The following is a 25,167-nucleotide window of genomic DNA, read 5'->3' on the forward strand; positions in this document are numbered from 1 at the left end:
TTTTCAAATGGCCTCCAAACTATTCTTTGCCAAGACAAACTGTGTCGACTAAGGGAATTGCCTGTTGGTGGCATTTTTAGAGCTAAATCGAACATTGGGACATGTATTTACAACCCTCATTTCTGGCGAGAAAGAAGGTTAAAAAAAGGAAAATATCTTGTCTATTTTAAGTGCAGCATTATCACGATTACTCCCTTGGAAAGGTCTTCAGAAAGCACCTTTTTTCACCTCTCACAGCTGCAACCATAGCCTCCTGTAGACAGTCCCTGAGAAAAGTTTTCGAGTACAGAAATTCTGGAGTGCAAAACTCACCCCCATCTCTGATGACATCAAAACTCATCTATTTATAGTTCCAAACGCCCCCAAAGTGGATCCATAATGACACTTCTTGATGTGTCTCATTTCTCTCAGAGACATCTCAAATGATTCTTTTCATTGCGGGTGAGGGATTTGGTTCTTTGTCAGTACCATCAGTATTAGTCATTCATTCTGTACAGGAAATTGCAATGGTAATGTAAAAAGAGTGATGTGTATAATTTATTTATTTATTTTTAATCGTTGGTAACAGTTTACAATAAGATTATATTTGTTAACATTAGTTAATGCACGCTGTATCATGTACTAACAATGAGCAATGGTTTTTACAGCATTTATTAAAGGGATAGTTCACCCAAAAATGAAAATTCTCTTATCATTACCATCCCAGATGTGTATGACTTTCTTTCATCTGCTGAACTCAAATGAAGATTTTAAGAATTTCTTCATGTATTACATTTCAGGATGTAAAGTAGCCTTGATATGTATCACTCTAGTAACTGCCTAGCAACGACATGTGCTTACCCTAGCAACCAAGTAACAAATCCCATATCTCTGCACCAGAATATCGTAGAGAGTTCCGGGTTGACATATTTGACTCAGTTTGGAAAGGAGGCTTGATAAGTATCACCCTGGAAACTGCTTAGCAACCAGATGGGGTTACCAAGCAACCAAGTAACAAATCACATATCTCTGCACCAGAACAACGTAGAGACTTCGGGGTTGACATAATTCACACAGGATGGCAAGGAGCCTTTTGAGTATCACCTTGGTAACTGCCTAGCAACCAGATGAGGTTACCCTAGCAACCAAGTAACAAATAACATATCTCTGCATCAGAACATCGTAGAGACTTCCGGGTTGACTTATTTCACTCAGAATAGCAAGGAGTCTTGAAAAGTATCACTCTGGTAACTTCCTAGCAACCAGATGATGTAGTCACATCAATACTGAATTGTGTCAACATATTTATAATATACAGTCTATTTTATTAGGGTGACCATACGTCCTCTTTTTCCCAGACATGTCCTCTTTTTCGGACCTTAAAAATGCATCCGGCCGGGATTTCTAAATTTGCAAAAATGTCCGGGATTCGGTTGTAGTTGCATTATGATGTGCATCTGGTCTAATACTTTATTATGTGTGTGCGGATGTTTGCATTGCTTTAACCCCTCTTTGTAAGTCCCGCCTTCTCGCACACCAATTGGTCGATTATAAGAGGCTTGCAGCAACTATTGACCAAATTCCTGCCTGTCAATCTCTCCGCGAATGCATGAAGCGCTGTTGTGTTCGGCATTAAACAGTTGCTTGACAGTAGCCGCAAATGACAGCTGAGTGGAAACAATGCCCAAAGAAAAGTGTAAATTTACAGAAGATTTGCCCAAAAAATTCCCATGCTTTCGTCCAGGTCGAGATCCGTAGGAAGCAGAATGTATGACATGTAAAGATGGCACTTATGTGTCAGTTGCTAATAAGGGTGCAAGTGATTTAGAAGCACACATTAGCTCTGCGAAGCATAAAGGGTAAGCAAAAGGTGAAAATTACATCAGGTAAATTAACAGACTACTTTTTCTGACCAGGTAAAATTATCACATTGCTTCATTTTCCATGGCCATTCAAAATAATAATAATAGTAAATGAAGGTACACTAATGGCATCAAATATTTTATTTGAATACATGGACATTCAAACGAATGTTGGAAATTTTTATTTATTTATATGTTATATGTTATGTTATGTCTTTTTCACTGTATTAAAGTTTGCATTTATTGTAACACTGTTTTGAACCCATTAATAACAAGGGTTTCTGAATCTTACATACTGCACCTTTAACAACTACAACTTATACTTATTGTAAAGCCTTATTGTTCAGCCAAAAATGAAAATTCTGTCATTATTTACTCGTCCTCATTTGTTCCAAATCTATATAGCTTTCTTTCATCTGTGGAACACAAAAAGGAGATTTTAGGCAGAATGTTAGCCCCCGTCACCACTCACTATCATTGCATGTAATAAAAGATGCAATGAATGTGAATGCTGACTGAGGCTTTCTTCTGTGTTCCACAGAAGAAAGAGAATCATACAGGTTTGGAACCACATTAGGATGAGTAAATAATGACAGAATTGTCCCTTTTGACTGAACTATCTATTTAACAAGAGCTGCAAACTCTTCAGACCCTGTTAATACATGTTCAAAGCGTCACAACAAAGTGACCATGCAGAGCAGTGCTCCCTCTAGTGGCTGAAACAACGCAGCTGCTGTCCACCTTATTAATATTGTAAATGCTCATTTGCATTTCCTGTTCTATGCAGTCCTACCAGAGCCAAAACACACTCATCTCAAATGTGATCCTGCTATGAATACATGAACAGATCACCCTGTTTGAGTGAGCAGACATAAAAATTACACAGGGACAAATGGCTGGACATACAAATGAGGACCGCTGGGTAGAGAACAGGATCAGATGTGGGTTTAGCATATTAAATGATGGGTTCCTTTCCAGTGTTGGGAAAGAAATCATGCTGCATACAAACTACATACACACAGCTAAGTAGTGAGTGTATTAAACTCAATATTGAGGACAAAACTGTATATTTTAGGGTTTGTCACTGAGAAACATGAGCCATCTGAGCTTGTTGGAACCATACCATACCACTTAAAATAAATTTATCCCAGGTTTAATGTTCTAAGTATTTAACAGCTGCATGAGATTAGGAGGTAGTTCATTCAAATTACAGACCAAATAATTGTATCAGTTTTAATGGCTGGAACGGAGACTGTGCTAAAACATATCACCTTTACACATTATGTTGCCCATAATAGCAGATCTAAAGCAAAAATGGACGCGGTTATATGGATTCTTATAGTGGCCCTCAACACTGATGAAACAGTTACAAGGTCACTGTGGTCTCTCAGCTTCATTACACTTGAGATAATCGCCAATGGCTTTTATTAAGAATAATGTGCATTTCTTGATTTTCTTTATGGTTTTATCTTGTACATGAGTGCAGCTTGCCTCTATTCCCCAACCAAATTATGAACTCAAAGAATTGAGGACTGTGACAAAGCCTGAATACAGCGCAAATGGAAACAGACGATATGATGGCATTTTCTGAAGTTGGTGCGACAGTTGTGAGAACGTTCCTCACGCTGAGATGAAACTGGGTGGGTTCAACCTTTGCTTTGAAGTTGCTGTTTGTTGTGAGTGAATTAAATAATTCCATATAAAGATGAAAGGTGAATAAAATGTCAGCTGAGGCATGCTGGGTTGTGTTGTTAAGCTGTGAGTGGAGGATGTAAGAACTTCAGAGCAAACAAACAAAACAAAACTAAACTGACTTTTCGAATGTGCGGTAAAGTAAAATGGCTCTATATAAATGATTCAAAATGGCAGGGGAAAATACTGTAATATATCTTACTGTGAACATGTAATAATATTAAGAAAAATACCCAATAACTAAAGAATAAATGTGTCTATGCTGCCCTACAAAGGCAATACACAGTAACTGCACATTCAGTAACTGAAAATCGTAAAATGGCTTCAAAGTTGTTTTGGTTGTAGTGTATATTTTGTAGTTATTGCAATATTTACAATACACTTTGTTTTCTCTGAATCTGAACACAGTTGAGCCACACCTGTCTGTCACAGTATATATTACGTGGCTCCTTTGGAGCAATTGTTTCGGAACCAGATACGTTTTCTCCAAGAGTTCGGTCGATACTGCTCCAAAACAATTGGTTAAATACCGGACCAATTGCAAACGAACCCTGGAGCGGTTAACTTGTAGTTAGAAAGCAAGCCGACGGACCAAAGAACCAAAAAATATCCAACGAGCATACCTGATGGATTTTTGTAGAAGAAATCTGTAGGTCAGCCTGTCACTGTAATTTATAATCAAAACAAGAATATAGCCTTTTTTTCTCCCCTTTTTCTCCCCAATTTTGCATGCCCAATTCCCATTGTGTTCTAAGTCCTCATGGTGGCGTAGTGACTCGCCTCAAATCTCAGTTGCCTCCGCATCTGAGACAGTCAATCCGTGCATTTTATCACATGGCTTGTTGAGTGTGTTGCCGTGGAGACCTAGCGTGTGAGGAGGTTTCACGCTATTCTCCGCGGCATCTGCAAAGATGTGCGTGAACCACATTATAGTGACCACGAGGAGGTTAACCCAACATGACTCTACCCAACCTAGCAACCGGGCCAACTGGTTGCTTAAGAAGCCTGTCACTCGGCACGCCCTGGATTCAAACTTGCGACTCCAGGTATGGTAGTCAGCATCTTTACTTGCTGAGCAACCCAGGCCCCCCTAAAAATAGGAGCTGTTTTATAGTAGACTCTGTGAGCGTTAGAACAGCAACAGGAACTTTTCAACGCAGAACAATGCAAAAGCAACTAATGATATATATATATATATATATATATATATATATATATATTCGCAGAGATTGTGAGATTACGTCTGTAACATGGCAACGCGAATACGTCACACGATAGACCACATGATCTCCCCCCTTTTGTGAAGCTTACCGGCAGCATTGTAGGATAGTAAAAAAAAATATATATATTTTTTTTCAAATCAAAAATTATTGTGTCACTTTAGAAGACATTAATTTACCTGCTGGAGTCATATGGATGACATTTATGCTGACTGACTGTGATTTTTTGAGTTTCAAAAATCTGATCAACATACACTTGCATTTTAAGGACCTACTGAGCTGAAATATTTTTCTATTTTTCTTCAAATGTGTTCTGGTGAAGACAGAAAATAATACACACCTGGGATATCATGAGGGTGAGTAAATAATGAGAGAATTTTCAGGTGAACTATCCCTTTAACACAGTTTTGGTTTGTTTTGAAATGTTGCCTTGTGAAAGCGAATGGAACCAAGAAGAAATTGCAAAATTGTAACAATTTTAGCCCCTGTTTCGGAAGAAATCAAAGGAGCTACATGTCTAAAAACACTCTAAGAGACCCGAAGTCTGTCAGAACTACATGAGTGTGTTTACATGCACACCAATATGCTAATAACTACCAAAAATCAGCTTTTCGAAAAATCTGACAATACAAGAAAAGTGCGTTTACATGAGATTAGAAATCATCTGATTATTCTCTGCTTTTAACATCAAACATAAACTGGTATGCAAACACTGGATAAGCAGTTAAGAAGGAAGATAAAGGTGTTTACATGCAACGTGAAATCGGGCAATGGGTAAAAACATCTTAGTATGCTGATGGGCTTTTTGTTTAAAACATTTATGACTGTGTTCTGATAAAGGAACACTGTTTAATGCAACATGATCACACAAGTTGTGGTCCAAAAGTGGCCCAAAGCAAATATCAAAATGCAACCCGACTGATCACACTGTGAGTTCGGCGACAGTTGGTAATTTGAATCACTGCCCCCCAGTGGCCGAAGCTGGAAGTGACGTTAAATGTACGGGAAAGTGTGAGCTCCAGTTTCCGCATGAAATTTCCACAGAGGGGTGCCAAAAACGAGCTGTATTTTAGTTGTACTGTAAGTGATGTAAAACAGTCAAAAGGAATGCATATTTTAACAACTCTACCCCCTAACCCAATCAAACCCCTAAAACTAACCATACATAAATAGTTATATAATTTAAGAGTGAAAATGCAACCATGAATCATGCTCAAGATTTTGTATTACTTTATTCTGAGATTACTTTCTAGTTACCACAGTGTCTCTGAGGCTGCTCGCACACTGCACTATCAGTAGCTCATAGGGGAAGGTGATCACAGTTTAAATGATGCAAAAATGTTAAATTGGAGATGCCATTTGTCAGTAATTTGGTTAAATGGGGTTGATTTCAAGGCAGGGGTTGACTGAGAAGAGAAATCCGCCGGGAATTTTACATAGAAACTGTCCAAAATGTTGTTGGGGGAGGGGGGAAGGGGTTAGGTTAGGGGGTTCACTGTCAAAATGTTCGTTCTTCACTGTTGATTGAGTCAGCCAGTTGAGTACTAGTGCAGAGTGCTCATCTCTCTTACGGCAGATGCGGCACTCTTGCACAGTTGTTTCACATGAGCACTAAATATCCTGAGGGACACAGACCCTAAAGATGAGCTGTGAAATATCCATATTTGTAACTTTTTAAACTATGATCACTGGCTTCCGGTAACGGCCGTCCATGCGTTCACGAGAGAGTCGAGTTCCGGTGTATTATGTAGGCGTAGCGCAGAGGATAGAGGAAGCCTGTGATTATAGTATATAAAGTTATAAATATGGATATTTTTCTTACAAAATACATCACTTCGCTTCAGAAGGACTTTATTAACCCCCTGGAGCCATATGGATTACTTTTTTGATGGATGGATGCGCTTTTTGGGGCTTCAAAATCTAAGGTACCATTCAATCCCATTATAAAGCTTGGAAGAGCCAGGATATTTTTTAATATAACTCCAATTGTGTTCGGCTGAAAGAAGAAAGTCATATATACCTGGGATGTCTTGAGGGTGAGTAAATTATGAGATAATTTTCATTTTTGGGTGAACTATCCCTTTAACTCCTGCTGTTTGAAATAGCAGTCACAGGGATTTTCAACCTAAATGGTTGGAATTTCTGTTTCTGCAATGATTTGAATGTTTCTTAAAGGAATAGTTGCTAAACTTCCTAGATGTTCAGGATGACGCATGTCAGCAGATGGGTAATGAGACACATACAGTGCCATGCTGTGGCCATACAGTACAAATTGTAGTGACGTCTAAGATTCGCTCATTTTGTCAGCACAAAGAGTGATTGTTAATAATGAAATCCATTAAATTCAGTGAGTCACAGCAGAAGGACTGGGGAGATAACATTGATCATCAGGTTCCATACAATAAGACAGGCACCAACTCTTCTTTGATGCAAGCAATCATTGCCTGTGTCAGCAGTTGCTGACTCGTGCTACCGGAAAATGTTGCCATACCACAGTTTAAAGACTGTTAAAACCATATAAAATTATAAATATGACTCACTCATGCTCACAAAGCAATTAGATCATAGGGCATTGTGAATACAGACACAAGTCTCCAACAAGGGCAATAATTGTGATGAAATCTTGAACTGCCGACACTTCGGTAAATCAATGGGATTACATTATTAGTAATACATTTATCTATTTATTGAACATTTGTGTCTTTTATGATATTATTATGATATTCTTATGTTAAAACGTGTGTATTATTTGAGCTGTAAAGTAGTTTAAATCATACTTTTTACAGATGTTGTAGAGTCTATGACGTTGCATCGTCATGCAAAGTAGTTGTAAAATTGGATATACTGTAACTTCACACAGAAAAGGTTAGTAAGTGATTTTATCACACTAAAATCACAATAACACATTTTGTTTACGTCTTGTGCATGGTTTAACTTTAGAAACAGCGAGTATTTTAAAGTTTACAGTTTGACCCCATTCACTTCCATTGTAAGTGCCTCACTGTGACTATGCCATAAATGCTGTCGACTGAGCTTAACTTATCCTGAAGCTGGAATATTCCTTTAACAGCAGTAAAATCACTACAATGCACAGCCTCTTCTGGCTTATTGCTTAAATATGTCCCATAAACAGAATGACCTTTTATAATTTACATCAATTTATCTACTTTAAGTATCATTTCAGAACCTTCTTGCTACCAAGACCAAGAATATGGTTAAAAAGTAAGTAAGAAAGTACAATCAACAACCAATGACCCTTAATCACAAAATCTGACACACCAAATGGACCATATCACACACACATTAATCGCATCAGTACATTGACCGTGGGACGGAATAATGCTGTGCCACCAAGCTGAATCCTGCTTGTCTGATCTCAGTGCTGGAGTGTGGCTCTCGCTTGCGGGCTTATGTGAACGCCTTCTTCCAGGGAGCCATGGCACCATGCCACCTCCCATTACTGTCACAAACACGACTGCTGCCATGCTCACTCTAAAAAATCATTCAAATCACATTCAAGAGCAATTCAGAGGAGAAAATCGCAAAAATCGCTTGTTTTTTGAGCAGAGCTTTTTTTTTGAGAGCACAATCTATAAATTAAATAATACTGAAATATATATATACCTGGATCGTTTAGACGGATCGGGAATCGGTCCAACTAGCCGATCCAAATCCGATACTGTATGTTAGTCATATCCATTACTGTCAAGATAAAGAAATGTAATAAAAGAACCATAAAAACACAATAAAAGTAGTTCATATGACTCATGCATTTTATTCAAAGCCACTTGAAGACGTGCGATAGCTCTGTGAATCACAAAAGGTCGAGTTTTATAAGTAAATATATAAACTGCACAGTGAATGACGCTGCTCTGTTTACAAACACACACACACACACACACTCGCAGATATGTTTAGCCTTCACAGCGGTGGGCAACATTTGAGCGCTACTCCTGAACCACATCTCATATGTAGATGCTCAAAAGTTTGGTTAATTTATAATATGCATTTAGAACGGCACTGGAGGTGCTTTTTTCTTTTTATACCACAATTTGAATAAGAAGCTAAATAAACTACTGTGAACTTGCCTACAAACAGACACACAGGACTTCCTGGAGAGATTAGAATGTCTTTAAAAGTTAAAGGTGCACAATTGAGATATATTACTATATAATACTATTATAATATATTATTATTATATTTGTTAACAAATTATAATAAAATTTAAGTTGAATGGGTTCCAAAAAATAACTGTGTAAATGAAAAGTGAGCTGATATCTTATAACTAAATTGAATAAAAAAGTGATCTGAATCCTTTAAATTCCAGATAAAAAAAATAAAAAAAACATCTACTGATGACTGGAATTACTGTTCATTTTGCTGCTACATTATCCAGTATACTAGTTCATAATAAAGTTTTTATTAATAAGATATTCATTCATATTGAAATAATGTGTAATTAGAGGTTTGTGTTTCTTTAAATATTAAAGAACACACCCAATAAGTTCCAAACAATAATGTAAAGATATTCTAAACTGATTATGCTAAAAAAACAACACTGTTATTGATTTCTGATATCAGAATCAGATCGGAAGAGAAAAAGTGGTATCGGTGCATCCCTAATATATATATATATATATATATATATATATATATATATATATGTACACTGTATAAATAAATATTTATACGAGAGAGAGAGAGAGAGAGAGAGTTTGTGATTAGTCATGGCTCACGCTGGAGGAATAATGCGTGACCAGGGTGACCTTGAGGGAGGGTCACATGACATCGAAAGGCTGTCCCAATTTACCTCCCTCTGTCACACAGAATGAGGCCCAGTGGGCAGCAGGGGAAGATGTACAGTGGGACTGAGCACAGGAGTAGATAGAAACATGGGTCATTGTCTAATGCAAAGCCCCAACTGAGAACAAGGACTCACAATGTGAAGACGTCATTATGCAAAAAAAAAGAAAAGAAAAAACTATTCAGTTTTTAATCAGTATTTTTGTTTTGTTTTCAAAATATCTACACAAGATAGTAACATTTTTGTAAAAAAGTAAGTACAATTTTAAGCCTTTTCAGAGAAACTTGAATTAAGTTCATTTTTCTTACAATTTTACAATTATTAATAATACAAAAAACCTTCAAGTAATACTATCAAATTTTTTAAATTGCAAAATTACTTCTCTGATACATTAATCTTCAATTATGGATGTTTGTTTTTATTATTTGTCTTTACTAAACATTATTAATGACATTTTTTTAAGAAACATTGTCTAGCTCAACAACATGAGCTAGGATGTGTTTAAGTATATCAAATTGTTCCTTTAAAACTTTCCAGATACCTTTGCGCCAAAGAAAAAAAACCAAAATAAGAGTGGATGTTGAATCCTAGTGAGAATGGGAATGTTCATTCAGCCTAACAAACAGCAGTTCTCTCAATATGGTCTGAAAGTGCTGCCTTATACAGTTTATAAAAATAGTCTTGTGTGACATCATCAGAGCTATGTAAACACTGTCCACTTTGTTTTCAGTCTGCGTGCGTGAGATATCTCGGCGTACACAGCCAAACTTATCCCTCTGCCCTCGGCTTAGAGCGATACAGCCTGAGGCAGACTCACAGAGAACATCATGGCATTTGCCTTAAACTGCAGATGAGTCCATTAACACTCAATGCAGGAATTTAATACGTGAACCAATATATGTTGCTCCTCATACGAACATATCTTCTTAAAACATAAAGTATCAAACTACCAAAGCAGTCAAGCTCACATGTATGCAAGTGACATGGGGTTTTGCTCCGAACAAATGCATACAAAAACAAGATGTGCATATCGGCATGCTGTCATAAATGTTCTCTTTCGTTTATCAGAATTTACGCTCCTGTGATCACTCATTACAGAATGGAATCATGAGGGTAATAACATCTGCTCTTTCTATCAAAACAACTGCAAACCCCAATTTTCTCCTTATCTCAAATAACTGCCAGCACAATTACGCACACATCTACACACACACAATTCAAACTCATCTACTCACAAGTGGTAGCGATGGCAAGCCATGAAGAAGCTGTGTTGTGTGTGAGTCTCTTGAGCACATAAAACTAAGCTTCTGTCTAACACACACACCACCCTCTTCTTAACACTCGCAGGCGTGTGCGTCTCATTCAAGCTTAGCCTCAGCGGGGCGGCACGCAGCGCGTGGAGTGTGATGTAATGTGCAAATCTCTCACACAAACACACTTGTCATAACTGCAGCACCCAAAAGAACACACAATTCTGCTATTATTTACTCCCCAATGTTGTTCCAAGCACATAATACTTTTTTCCCTCTGTGGAACATAAAAGAAGGTAGAATGCTTGCCTTAGTCACCATTCACTATAATAGTATGGAAAAAAAGATGCAGTGAAAGTGTATATTGACTGAAAAATGTATTCATATGGGTTTGGAACAACGTAAGGGGAGTAAATGATGAAATTTTTGGATGAACTATCTGTGATTATTTTACTTACTATCCCTTCTATAATCATCATGCCCTTGATTTGTTGTTGTTTACATGTCTGATCTCTCCAAACGTTGACTGGAGTATAGTCCAGGGAACAAGAGACCCAGATGGCAAGCTGGTGATCGCTATGGTAACAGAGTCTGTTAGTGAAGCTGAACCAATCAGCATGACCGTGCAGCATCCCTCATGATACAAACGGCTCCATTAAGAACTAACGAGTGACTGTGTAAATAAACAAGTTGAAGACTTAATTATGGTTGGAAAGGAGGCAGATGCTCATTCAGGAAAAAGGTTTTGTTAAATGCACGTTAGAGGTAAGCGGTGAAGACACCAAAATGTATTAACAAATAATACAGTGCGGAATAATGCATATACTGAAAGTTGAGAGGACTAATCAGAGTAAAAACGACTGGGAGACTGGAGTTTTTTTTACAGTTTGGTCTGGTATCCGCCTTAAAATGTTTTTCCATTATCAGAGTTAAGTCATAAACTGTTTCAGCATAAACCGATAGATTTTTGCCCATTACCTTGATTTTGCTGTGCGTGTAAACATCTTTCTTACTGGCTTATCCAGTGTGCACAAGTGCATGACTGTTTACGTATTACAAAAAGCTTAATAAATAACTTGATTATATTAAATCAACATGGGTTTCTTACACTGTAGTTTTTTTATAAGCTTATTTGTGATAGTTATCAGCATTTTGGTGTGCATATCAAACCGGTCCTGCCCATTTCAAGCGGGATTCGAACCGGGGTCAGCCGGTATGGGAGGCGGCATGCTAACGAGGAGGCTAAAGGCTACAGCCTGTAGCGTCAGTCACGAGTGCGGCTCTTGAGGCCGGAGAGTGAGGTTTACAAACACTGCACAGCTATCATGTACCGGCTAGCTCCCGTTACATGAACAAAATGCACATTCAAAGAATTGCAGGGACAAGTAGGGGATTGCCCCCCTAGATTTTCCTTGACACTTCTGACATCACCCTCCCGATCCGATCAAGAGACTTGTCCACTTAAAGACCAAAATGCCTCCCCACCCCAAATATTACTTCTTAGTATCAGCCCTGATCCCTTGTCTCTAATATTAAAACACCGGCTAGGCAAGTATCAAGATTAACCATTGTCACTGGTTTAACATCTTTTGTGGAGATGTCTAAACAGACAGGTCCTGCTGGGACCCTCCCGCTTGTTCTGTCACCAGGTAACAATGATTCCCTGGCACATGCACATAGACGGCTACAATAACAATACCTGTCAGATAAAACAAGTCGCAAACATTCACCAGGAGACTTGTAAGACCTCCACAAGTTGACATAGCACTGAACACAGATAGGGGCTTGGAAACATCTCCACCCCTGATATAACAATGTCGGGGCTTTTGTCATGGTGATTTAAGCTCCCGCAGGAGCTTTGTATTGTGGGATCTGATCTTTTTCAGTGCACGTAACAAGGCTGTATATCCCTATGCAAACATCCTCATTACCAAGCCGAGGTGGCAGGCATTGGGCAAAGCTTTTGGTACCGGTTTGAATGAAGGTGATGGACAGGAATTGGGAGGGAAAGGTGGAGGTGCATCCATCAGGGACACTAGCTTTGCTGTAGCTGTCAGAAAGATGCATACAAATGATGTGCATAAAGCACATAGATAAATGTGGCCTTGATGTGAGACACCTACACACATAGGGATGCAGGGTCTCATTCACTAATAATGCGTACGCATGCAGATATGCATATAAACGTTTTTACGTAGAAACCGTTATTATATAAAGACTATTATTAATTTAGAAATACCCGAAACCAAAAAACAATCACATTAGAACATCTACTGATACTGTACGTCGCCAATGGAACTCATTCTTGATACTGAGCAAAGCAATTCAGCATGCAACTGACTGGAGAGATGTGAAAAGGGCGAGCATTGGCAGTCTACTCACAGCCCGGAACACTCACCAGACCTCTGTTAGCTTTCAAGGCATAAGTGTCTGCTTGAGAAATAATTCTGAATCATTTGCATCTAAAGCAGGTGCACATACAGTACACATGTAAAAAAACATGTAACCCATATGTGCAAGAAAACATTTACAAGTTCTTTATGACACACCCTCTCTCTCTCTCTCTCTCTCTCACACACACACACACACACACACACACACACACACACACACACACACACACACACACACAGAGATAAGGAGGGAGAAAAACATAACACAAAAGCTCAGTATCTGATCCCACTTCGATCCTTTGAAATAGCACTCATTTACTCTCCTTGAGAGGATTGCTGGAAAGTGTGTGTGTGTGTGTGTGTGTGTGTGTGTGTGTGTGTGTGTGTGTGTGTGTGTGTGTATGTGTGTGTGAGCGTGTATTTATCACTTTGTGGGGACCAAATGTCCCCATAAGGATAGTAAAACCCGAAATTTTTGACCTTGTGGGGACATTTTGTCGGTCCCCATGAGGAAAACAGCTTATAAATCATACTAAATTATGTTTTTTGAAAATGTAAAAATGAAGAAAGTTTTCTGTGAGGGTTAGGTTTAGGGGTAGGGTTAGGTTTAGGGGATAGAATATAAAGTTTGTACAGTATAAAAACCATTATGTCTATGGAAAGTCCCCATAAAACATGGAAACACAACATGTGTGTGTGTGTGTGTGTGTGTGTGTGTGTGTGTGTGTGTGTGTGTGTGTGTGTGTGCGTTTTCGGTTTCAAAGAGGACTGCCCCCAGTCTTATTCACTCTACTACAGTAATTGTGATGAGAAATAAGCCTTGGCTGAGAGGACCGTGCTGAGATTCTGTTTATGAGCAGAAGTTCTGCTTCTGCTAACTAAGGCGCTTGCCTGCCTGAGACAGACTAATCTCTGCTAGCCCTCAGCTGCTCACTAACAATACAACTTACCAAAGGAGAAAGGATTACTGAACAAACAAACATCTATTATAGAAAAATTATTTATTGATTTACTGAGGCAGGGGCACGATACATTTGAGAACTTTACAAAGGAGGGAGAAGTGTTCATGCGGCAGATATAAGACTAAATTGTGGCATTAGTGTTCATGCCGCTATAAAGAGTCAGAAGTGTTCATGGGGGGGAATTGATTCAGAGCTGAAGCAGAAATTTGGCAAAATCTAGTGTTCACGAGGCAGAATCAAGGACAAATTCTTCTTCCAGAAGAATTGAGGCAAAAATAGGCTAAATGAAGGCAGATATGTTTAAAAGGCAGAATTAAGGCAAAAATGTTCATGCAGCACAATTGAGGCAAAATATTGCATATATTCTAATGAAACAGAATTGAGGCAAAATGAAGGCAGAACTGAGGAGTAAATGAGGCAAAATTAAGGAAAACATTTTCATGTGGCAAAATTGAGGCTAAAATGTTGCAGACATATTCTTGAGATAGAATTGAGGCAAAATGGAGGCAGAGCTGAGACAGAAATTAGGAACAATTGAGGCAGAAGTGTTCACAAGGCAGAATTGAGGCAAAAATTATGCAGAAAGATGAATGAGGCAGAATTGAGGCAGGGCTGAGCCAGAAATGAGGCAGAAGTTTTCATGAGACAGAACTGAGGCAAAAAATGTAATGCGGAAAGACTGAGGAAAAATGTTGCAGAAATATTAATGAAACAAAATTGTGACAAAATTAAGGCAGAGCTGAGGAGTAAATAAGGCAGAAGTGTTCACAAGACAGAATTTAGGCAAACATGTTTATACAGCAGAATTTATTATTATTAATAGTAATGATAAAATATGAATATGACAGAATTGAGGCAGGGCAGAGGCAGAAATTAGGCAAAATTGAGGCAGGATTATTCATGGGACAGAACTGAGCCAAGAATTTTGTCTTGTGAACATAAATCATTGTTTTGAAGAATGAATGCTATACAATGCTTGAAGATTTCAGACAAATGTGTACACTACAGTCTTCAAAGACAAAGGACAACTGGCTCTAACAAGGACAGAAAGTGATGTGGAAGGCCAGATGTACAACTAAACAAGAGGATAAGTACATCAGAGTCTCTAGTTTGAGAAATGGACACCTCACATATCCTCAGCTGACAGCTTCATTGAATTCTACCCGCTCAACACCAGTTTCATGTACAACAGTAAAGAGAAGACTCAGGGGTGCAGGCCTTATGGGAATAATTGCAAAGGAAAAAAAAAAACACTTTTGAAACAGAAAAATAAAAAGAAAAGGTTAGAGTGGGCAAAGAATCACAGACATTGGACAACAGATAATTGGAAAAGAGTGTTATGGATCTTAACCCCTTTGAGTTTTGTGGGATCAGTTAGACTGTATGGTGCGTGAGAAGTGCCCGACAAGACAGTCACATCTATGGCAAGTGCTACAGGAAGCGTGGGGTGAAATGTCACCTACATTGTGATCAGTTGAATGCCACTTTGTTGAATAAAAGGACCAATTTCTTTCCATAAGAGCAAAATCTGTACATTATTCCAGACCTTTGGCAACCAGTGTAAATCTTTGCAATTTAAGTCAGATCAGCCTGAATTAACTGTACAAAATATACACATTGTGAGGGAAACAGCTTTCCATGAGTTAATGGAAAATATAAACACACTTCACACACACTTCTAAGTTGTCTCTTTTACAGGTGACAAGCCACAAAACATCTGACACCTCGTCTCAGAGAGTAAATGAGAGTGAAACATATGGGAGACATATTTGCATCCCTTACATCTTCCAGACTCACTTAAGAGTCTCTTTCTCTCTCTGCTTAGATTCAGACTGTGTGTATGAATAATGGACACACATTAAACCCCAGCTATGCAGGGTGAGAGAAAAAGATATATCTAAAGAACGGGAAAGATAAAGAGAGAAAAAAAGTACTGAGGGGCGCTACGGGGGACATGCAACCAAGATAGTAAGGAGACAGAATTGAATTATAACTTGAGCGATCCAGGGCTCATTTCAAAGAGGTGACGGTTGAAAATTTTGTACAGCCTCACAGCCCATGTCACAGATCTGTTCCTGGATCAGAGTGCTGATGAGTAGTGATAGTAGGAGTAATGGTAATAGAGACTGTAAATGTAAATACAATGACACAGCTCTAGGCTTGACTCTTCTAATACACTGTCTCCCTCCTCTGGATGTAAGCCACGCAAGCTGCCACATCACTGTCCATACACAAAAATATTGTTTAAATGTGGAAATAGCAGAGTTGGGCTAAATTCAGAATGTAAGAATCAGCACCTTTTCAATTCATGAGAATTCATTTGTATTGAATTGGCCACACTCCAGAGCATGTTGAATTGGAAGTTAATTTAATAAATATAATATATAGTATCACAAAATAGCTTTACCACTCCGGGGCAATATTTGCCCCATGCATTGGATTCTCAGGGGCATTTTTTTTTTTAAACCTTTCTGACGGCAATTTGTCCTAACTACTGTATGTAGAACATCATGCTTTTAGGTTCATATAAGGTACAATATTTAACTATCAAATGTTATACATAAAAAAGAGGATTGTTTTGTCACTTTAAGTGGCATATACTCTGTGTGTGTATGTGTGTGTATATATGTATATCAACATTTTTCTGTATATACTCCATTTGATGTGTGCACGATAACATGTTTATGGGTAGTTCATAAAGAAAATGTATATGCACGATTAAAACAGTTATTTGAATTTCATTCATATTCTGCATCCTATTTGCCCAATTTAAAATTCTATTAAAATTCAGCAATTTAATAGGAATATAGAAGGCATTTCTCAATTCATAAAGACTACTACTACTAGTAAATGTTTCAGGTAAGCGTTTAAGCTTTGATATCTGTGTGATAGATATGCTGCATCAGTTGTCATGTTATAAAGATGGTAAAGTAATGTAAAGTAAAGAAAAAAAAAATACCAATCACAATTCAGCATGCATTCAATATATAAAGGGATGAATAATGATGATGATGCAATAATAAACCACAATGTAACAAATTCACAAAAAACATCACAGACTACTCCAATGGAACTAATGCAACATCATAAGTTCCTTATGATGTTAAACTGTTTAAGAATGCGCCAGAAGGGAAAATGGTTCAAAAGTTCATGTACAAATTATAATAAATGTTTTTTACACTGGGAGATCTGCTTAAGCTCTAATTGATCTTTTTTTTTTATACCACAAAACCGGTTCATAAGAGTCCAATAGAAGTAGCATGTAACCAGTAGGGGGCAGTATTTTCACACATCTATTACACAATATGTTCCTCTGAATACAGAATTTTATTTGTATACAAAAAAATAAAAAAATTGATGAGCCAACCATAAATATGTTCAGATCATCAGTTCAAACAACATTTCACTGACAATTATAAAAGCTGAGCAAAGCAGCTATGTGTTCATGCTGGAATCCAACCAGAAGCGCACAGCAACAGTGCAACCGGGGTGACCGGCATTAAATGAGAATGTAACAAAAACCGCAATGTTTCGAAGAATTTCTTGCTCTTACTGTAGTCTGGCACTGACAAACTTTCTGTGAACATGTCTTTAGATGCGGTACAAAAGACGAACAGCAGGGAAACTTATATCCAATTCTCCTCATCATAGGAAGCCCGTCAGAGCATAGCACATAGCTCAACACTTCAAATCACAAGACAATGACAGTGATGATACCATAACAATAAATGAAGGGCACAATTGCTTGGATTATCATTACATTTTGTCCCTATGTGAATCGAAAACTAGCAAAGAAATGCTGACAAGAGCCTGGCATTGAAAGAAGGGCATCAAATTGTGCAGACCATTGCAACCACAACCTTTAGCAGAACACAAATGTCTGTCTGCTAGAGGTCTGCAGAGGCCTTAAAATGAAACCCGAACCCGAACCCGACCCATACCAGAGACCATGTGGCCCAACCCTACCAAGCATGATCGATACCATCAGATTATCAGACCGAACCCAACCCCAAATCGCTCATTATTTTTTACAATTTCGTCTCTAAGAAAGTACGGTTGCAATAGGCTATTTTTTTATGTAAGCAAATAGGCAACATTCGTAACAATATTGAAACATTAACATACAGTTTTACCAAGGCACAGCAGCCCCTCATTAGAGCAAAAGGGGGAAAAGCATAGCATTACCATTTATGTGCTGAAACTTTGCTTGGTGCAGAACATTCTGGAATAAGATCGGGGCGTCTGTGGCTCAGGTGGTAGAGCGGGTCGGCTGCCAATTGCAGGGTTGGCGGTATGCTAGAGTATGAGTGTGAGTGTGAATGTGTGTGTGAATGGGTGAATGGGACACAGTGTAAAGCACTTTGGTAACCTCTAATGTTAAAAAAGCGCTATATAAGAGCAGACCATTTACCATAAAATGAAACAATGTAACAGTCCCCTCTACAGCCAGAACTTGTTCAGAACATTGAATCTTTGTGACACCTGCGATAAAACATTATCTATACACAGCACAAGGAATGAATCAGAGCGAGGATGTCTCGACAAGCGTTTTTTGACAATTTTAAGTTCTTTTTAACTTGACACGGTGTTTAAAAGTGCCGGTCCTGTGCGAGTCGCTGATGAAACAGCGAGACACGGTGCAACAGTCAAAGACATTCATCTAGTATTTGTTTACTTATATACTGGAATGGTGGTGGCATAGTGGGCTAAAGCACATAACTGTTAATCAGAAGGTCGCTGGTTCAATCCCCACAGCCACCACCATTGTGTCTTTGAGCAAGGCACTTAACTCCAGGTTGCTCTACGGGGGATTGTCCCAGCAATAAGTGCACTGTAAATCACTTTGGATAAAAGCGTCGGCCAAATAAATAAACGTAAATGTAAATGTACATAGGAAAACAAGGGGAAAACAGCCAGATGTGCACAATAACATGTGTGAACGGCCCCTAACTCGTCTGTTCGTGCTTGTCTGTGAGTGAGAGCATGTGCACGAAACATGTTCAGTATAGGCCTGTTTAGTTATTAATTCATTACAAACCCGAACTCGACCCGAACCTGAAGTCCTATTTGAAAAACTGAACCTGGCCCAAAACACGTTGGGATCAGTTTCAAAGGATCAGAGAGTATGTGGGGAATCATTCCACACTGTTTGCACGTACAGTGGAGTTCAAAAGTCTGAGATCACATTGGTAATCTAGGATTCAGTCTAATTCAATCAAATTTAAACTTGGGAGTTTTTGTACCTAAAACAAAATGATGCAGGAACAATATGACATATGATGGATAAGACATGTTTAAGGCACTATTTGGTCAATAATTAAATGTTAGCGAATTTGTGACACTGACCATGTTAACCGGTGGTGTAACTTGGATCTTATGGCCCCAGTGCAAAGGACCTGTCGACGGCCTCTGTAGTTTTTCATCACCCGTTGGGCCCTTTGGAATTTTTATGGTTCCTTTTGTTGTCCGTCGCGGGCCGCCTCTCACCCCGGGCCAAAGGGCGGCTGCCCACCATGCTCTCCCTGTAGTTACGCCCCTGATGTTAACTCATTTGTATAGAAGGTCAAGATTTCTTACTTACATTGAAGCACACAATGGAATATTCTCAAATCATTTCACTAGCATTCTCTGACTTTTGCACCCCATTGTATACACACTAACATGCCCACACACAAACACAATAATTTATGATTTTATTACTTCACTGTATATTGCTCCGTTTCCTTCTCTCGTTCTCTCCAGGAGTGTTATGATTCTCGGGTATGGATGCAATCTTGCTAAACAAACCCCCAGGCTTGGGAAACAATTTCAGACCTCAGAATCTGCTCAAAATACCCACAATCTCAGTGTCCTTGCAGCAGTAGGCAATCACAGCCTGAGACTACTTAAGTTCCCACAAAAAGACTCAATTCACATACTCAGCCTCATTACCAGACACTGAATGCATATTAGCATATTAACAAACACATTATACAAGCATGAACACCATGAAATTGGGATCGGGAAGGTGAATCTAACAAATACTCCAGAAATGTTGATAACATTTTGTTATGAAATTGAAATGTGTAAATATTAAAAATTGTCTAAAATATTATTTTTGTATGTTTTCCACCCTGGAATAAAAGATGACATTTTATTCTGGTTAATAAATCGTAACCGGTTGATGCGCACTCCCTTTTTGACCACAAACCATGAAAATGACATATCTGAACTTAAATGCTTGCATTTACTGGATCCTTTGGAGTATGGACACAGTTGTAGTAGCTTTTGAAAGAAGACACTTTGGGCTTTATTTCCCAAGTCAGAATTAATGTTGTTATTTTTTAAAGTTAGAGAAGCTGACTTTCATATTAATGGAAATATTTTGTGCTGAACATGTTTTTATAATCTAAAAAAACATACAAAGTTTTCTTGGATGTATTATATATCTGTGTTGTGGATGGTTGTTTTCTTCACTGTATAAACTGTGCATTGCCACACAGCTGAAGTTCCACTTACTGCCCTCTGGAGTAAACAGGTGGTACTACAAGCTTGCATTTCTCAGGAATCTTCCTTATTACAGTCCGGGGGCATTGCGATTAATTGCGTAAATTTTTTTAACACGTTATTTTTTATACAATTAATCACAAGGAATTAACGCGTTAAATTGACAGCCCTAGTAAATATATTAATTTAGATAATTTAAAGACATTAGATTATGGTGTCAGATGAGTAAATCATTGAATAGACAATACAAAAATGGTTTTAGAAGTATATATATATTTCATTAGGCTATTAAAAGTTCTACTTAATAATAATTAATTCACATTTTTAAAGTACAATTGAAAAGTACAACTGTAACTATGCATCATGGTAGTATTTGTTGTACTGAATTTAAATGCTAATTTTATTAAATTTTTCAAGACAGGATATTTCCATTACTGCTTAATAGTAATAAGAACAAGATTTATTTGCATTGCAGTAATGAGAATTTTGGGGGAAAATGTGCTTAATGAATTGTTTCATCTTTTTCATCATGCAAAATCTAATTTGATTTTTAGATTTAAATTGAACTGAAATTGTCACAAGCCAGATTTAAACTTGCATCTCTGAACTCAAGCACCATGTATCAGGGCACAGACGCTATAGCTAACCGTTAGGTAGGCCCAATAACAACTTTTAACATCCCACACATCCTGAAATGTGAATTGCTCTAAATGTCTCTCTATTTTGTCCTGTCCATAAAGAAAGAGATGCCTCTTTTTATACAATTTACTCTAGATTGGAAATTTAAATTAAACTAAACTGGCATACCTGCCGCTCTCGTGTAATTCAAGGAAGACAGAGAGTGAGTCTCAAGGCTCTTTGCAGGTCTTAGACGCTTTCTTAGCACTTCACCCCTGTAAGACTGTGTCTCCGCTATTTACTACAGCATCTTGCCTCCTGGACCCGTGTCTCCTTGGAAACAGAGATTTGACAGTGATTTCTATGTGTGTGTGTGTGTGTGTGTGTGTGTGTGTGTGTGTGTGTGTGTGTGTGTGTGTGTGTGTGTGTGTGTGTGTGTGTGTGTCCCTTCAGCTTGAGCTGGTGAAACTAGTCAAGCAGCTGTAGCGTGTCCACAGAAGCTGACAGAACACATATGCTCGGGACGCGTGTCGCGCACATAAGAGAAGCCGCATCTTCACACATGAGAGCACACACACAGTCTACTTCCTCTCACACATGCTCTTTTCACTGGTGGAGAAAAGGAAACTTTAAGTCAGCGGGCTGCAGAAAGGGGTTTGTGTGTCGTCACTGGTCTGTGGAGGAACATCTAACTGGTGTGGACCTCGCACCCACTCTCTCACTTCAGGGGGATTTCACAAAGAATAAATTGAAGCTTGTTTATTTAAGCATATTTTTAAAGAATGAATGAAGCCTATTTTTGGGATACTTAATATATTTTTTTCCTAAGAGTTTACTCACCCTCATGCCGTTTCAAACTCGAATGACTTTCTTTCTTTCTTCAAAAATAACTATTTGCCTGAACTTGATTCAATCATGGACAGTGGCTCCATGTGTTTACAATTAGTTTCATTCGTTTAAAATAACTATGCAATCTTAACTCAAATAATTTGTGTAGATGGAACCTAATTGAATTGTGTAAACCCAACAAAATGTGATATGCCAAAGCAACTCAAATGAATCTCTTTTATTACTTTATGTACTACATCTTGACTAGTGATGATTTGTTAGTGAATCATTCTCGTTCACCTCCATACACTGACTCATATTTCATATTTCTCAAAGCTGTAGTTTGACACGCCAGACTGCTTTGGTGGCTTTTCATACCAGTAAAGACTGACTATAGAATGAGCCAGTAGCGTTTGAATACAGGCTGTGAAGGAGCATATACGCATTACGCCCTTTACTGAAGTAGTACTAGTCATCATATATATATATATATACTGTATATATATATTACACATTTTACTTATGTACCGTATATAAATGTAACTTAATGAATTTTAGAGACCAGGTGCATGTTTCATTGTATTTAATTTTCATTTATTTTTTCAAAAACAGTAGGAGGAGAATGAGAAAGTGAAAGTAAAGTGGAAATAGACTAAGCAGGGAGACTAAGCAGGGAGGAGAAATTATAGTTAAAAAAGTATTTAAATATTGTTCTGATTCTCACACACACACCAATCAAATTGCTTCAGACTACATGGATTTAATCATCAGAGTTGTCTTGAGCACTTTTATTTTGCCCTTATGTGGATTTTGGAGCTTCAAATTGTTGGCACCCATTCACTTATATTGTATGGATCAAAAGAGTGGAGAAATACATCTAAAAATCGTCATTTGTGTTCTGCAGATGAAAGAAAGTCATACACATCTGGGATGGCATGACGGTGAGTAAATGATGAAAGAACATTATTTTTATTGTGAACTGTCCCTTTAATTGCCATAGAAAAGAGTATCAATAACTTAATTTAAAGCTGAAGTCAATTATTTCTGTGACACTTGTGCCACCAAGTCAAATTGCAAAAATAATCACTGTTTCCAAACTGGTTTAATGAAAACCTGCCCCATCTTTCTCTGGTTGCACAAAGAGTAACTCGGCATTGGTTGAGCAAATGTCAGTGTGATGGGTTTGGATGATCAAACAGAGCAATGCTTTAATAGAGTTTAAACTTTTCGGGCAAATCAAACTATGAATGGTTTACACAGGGAGTATTTTAACATGACAATAACATCATTCAAATTAATTACTGATGGCACAGCACTAATACACTAATCCCTCTCTTTCTGTCATCTCTGCTCCACTGAATGCTGTGCTGTGCACTTTCACAAACGCCTGTCAGAAGATCTTTAAAACAGCTTGCAATTTGCTTCTCCCTTTTATGGAAAAGGTCGGTCCGTGCTGTTTTAACCTCCTCCACAATTCACTGCCTTCTACGGCATTTTGCCGCTGACCTTTTGGGGACAAATCAAAGTAATGAGGTAAACGTTTTGAAAACCTCATATTTCTTTCCCTTTCAGCCTGAACAGTGATGCTCGGTTTGACGCGCATCGCCACATTGTGTTTTTTCTTGTTCAATCACAGTTTCATTCCTTATGCTTCTTTCACTGTCGTTCTTCCAAGTCATTATTTTCCACAAACACACCTCAATTTAGCTTCCTTAAAGGGCTATTTCATCCAAAAATGAAAATTCTTTTATTATTTACCCACTCTCATGTCATTCTAAACCTGAATGCTGTGGAACACAAAAGCAGATTTAAAAAAAAAAAGATCCCTACGCAGCTTTTTCCATTTAACGACATTTCATAGTGACCACACATTTCCAAAAAACAAAAAAACACCATTAAAGCACCATAAATGTAGCCTACGACTTGTGAGCAATATTTTAAAGGTACAGTTCACCCAAAAATGAAAATTCCCTCATTATTTACTCACACTCATGATATCTCAGGTGTGTATGACTTTCTATCTTTACCAGAACACATTTAAAGAAAAACAGAAAAATATCTTAGCTCAGTAGGTCCTTAAAATGCAAGAGGATGGTGATTTTTCTTTTGAAGCTCCAAAAATCACAGGCAGTCAGCGTAAACATCATCGATACAACACCAGCTGTAAAATGAATGTCTTCTAAAGTGATACAATTGCTTTTGGTGCAAAAAAGATAAGTATTTAAGTACTTTTTAAACTGTAATTCATGCTTCCAGTCAGAAGCAGTAGCCATTATTTAGATTTAAAAAGTACTTAAATATCTATCTTTTTCTCACCAAAAGTGACTGTATTGCTTTAGAAGACATTAATTTAAACACTGGAGTCATATGGATGACGTTTATGCTGACTGACAGTGATTTTTGGAGCTTCAAATATCAGATCACCATACACTTGCATTTTAAGGACCTACTGAGCTGAGATATTATTCAAATTTTCTTCAAATGTGTTCTGGTGAAGAAAAAAAAGTCATACACACCTGGGATATCATGAGGGTGAGTAAATAATGAGGGAATTTTCATTTTTGGGTGAACTATCCCTTTAAGCCTTCTAAAGCAATATGATAGCTTTATGTGAAGAACATACCACAATTTATGTCTTTATTAACTGACAAATCTCCAGTCCACTGAATCTCACGTTTAGCTTGTGTTAGTTTTCATAATTCAAAAATCGCACGTCCGGTGCGAGACACATGCAAGAACCAATGCCGTTTTGGTGTCAATGATAACAGTGATGTTGATGCACCATTTTTTTAACTCTACAAGTGACTGTGGGATGTAAGTAAATATTCCTCATAAATGTCTACTTTTGTGTTTCACATTACAAATAAGAGCATTTGGATAATAACTCGAAGTTGCGCAAATGATAACATAATTTTCATTTTGGGGTAAACTATTCCACTTAAAATACTTAATATATTTTTTTTTATATATTTTACTACAAATATGATGTGAGAGAATGAAGAGTTCATGGAGACTCAAAATAGAGAGAGACAGTGTGAGAGAGAGAGAGAGAGAGAGAGAGAGAGAGGTTGAG

General features: G+C 37.9%; 1 protein-coding gene across 3 annotated transcripts in view; it reads right to left on the reverse strand.

The window, feature by feature from the left end:
• Window positions 1–25,167, reverse strand: part of LOC127632608 (IQ motif and SEC7 domain-containing protein 1-like) — a 243,058-nt gene that overhangs the window by 95,483 nt on the left and 122,408 nt on the right. The window contains exon 1 of one of the 3 annotated variants that reach the window (XM_052111297.1): window positions 10,793–10,832. The exons of the other annotated variants lie outside the window; for them this stretch is intronic. Coding sequence (XP_051967257.1) covers window positions 10,793–10,815 — 23 coding nt within the window. The 5' untranslated portion in view covers window positions 10,816–10,832. Of the gene's footprint in view, window positions 1–10,792; window positions 10,833–25,167 lie in introns of those variants that run through there. 3 annotated transcript variants of the gene reach the window in all.

The sequence above is a fragment of the Xyrauchen texanus genome, chromosome 39, assembly GCF_025860055.1.
Source record: "Xyrauchen texanus isolate HMW12.3.18 chromosome 39, RBS_HiC_50CHRs, whole genome shotgun sequence".
Classification (NCBI taxonomy): Eukaryota; Metazoa; Chordata; class Actinopteri; order Cypriniformes; family Catostomidae; genus Xyrauchen; species Xyrauchen texanus.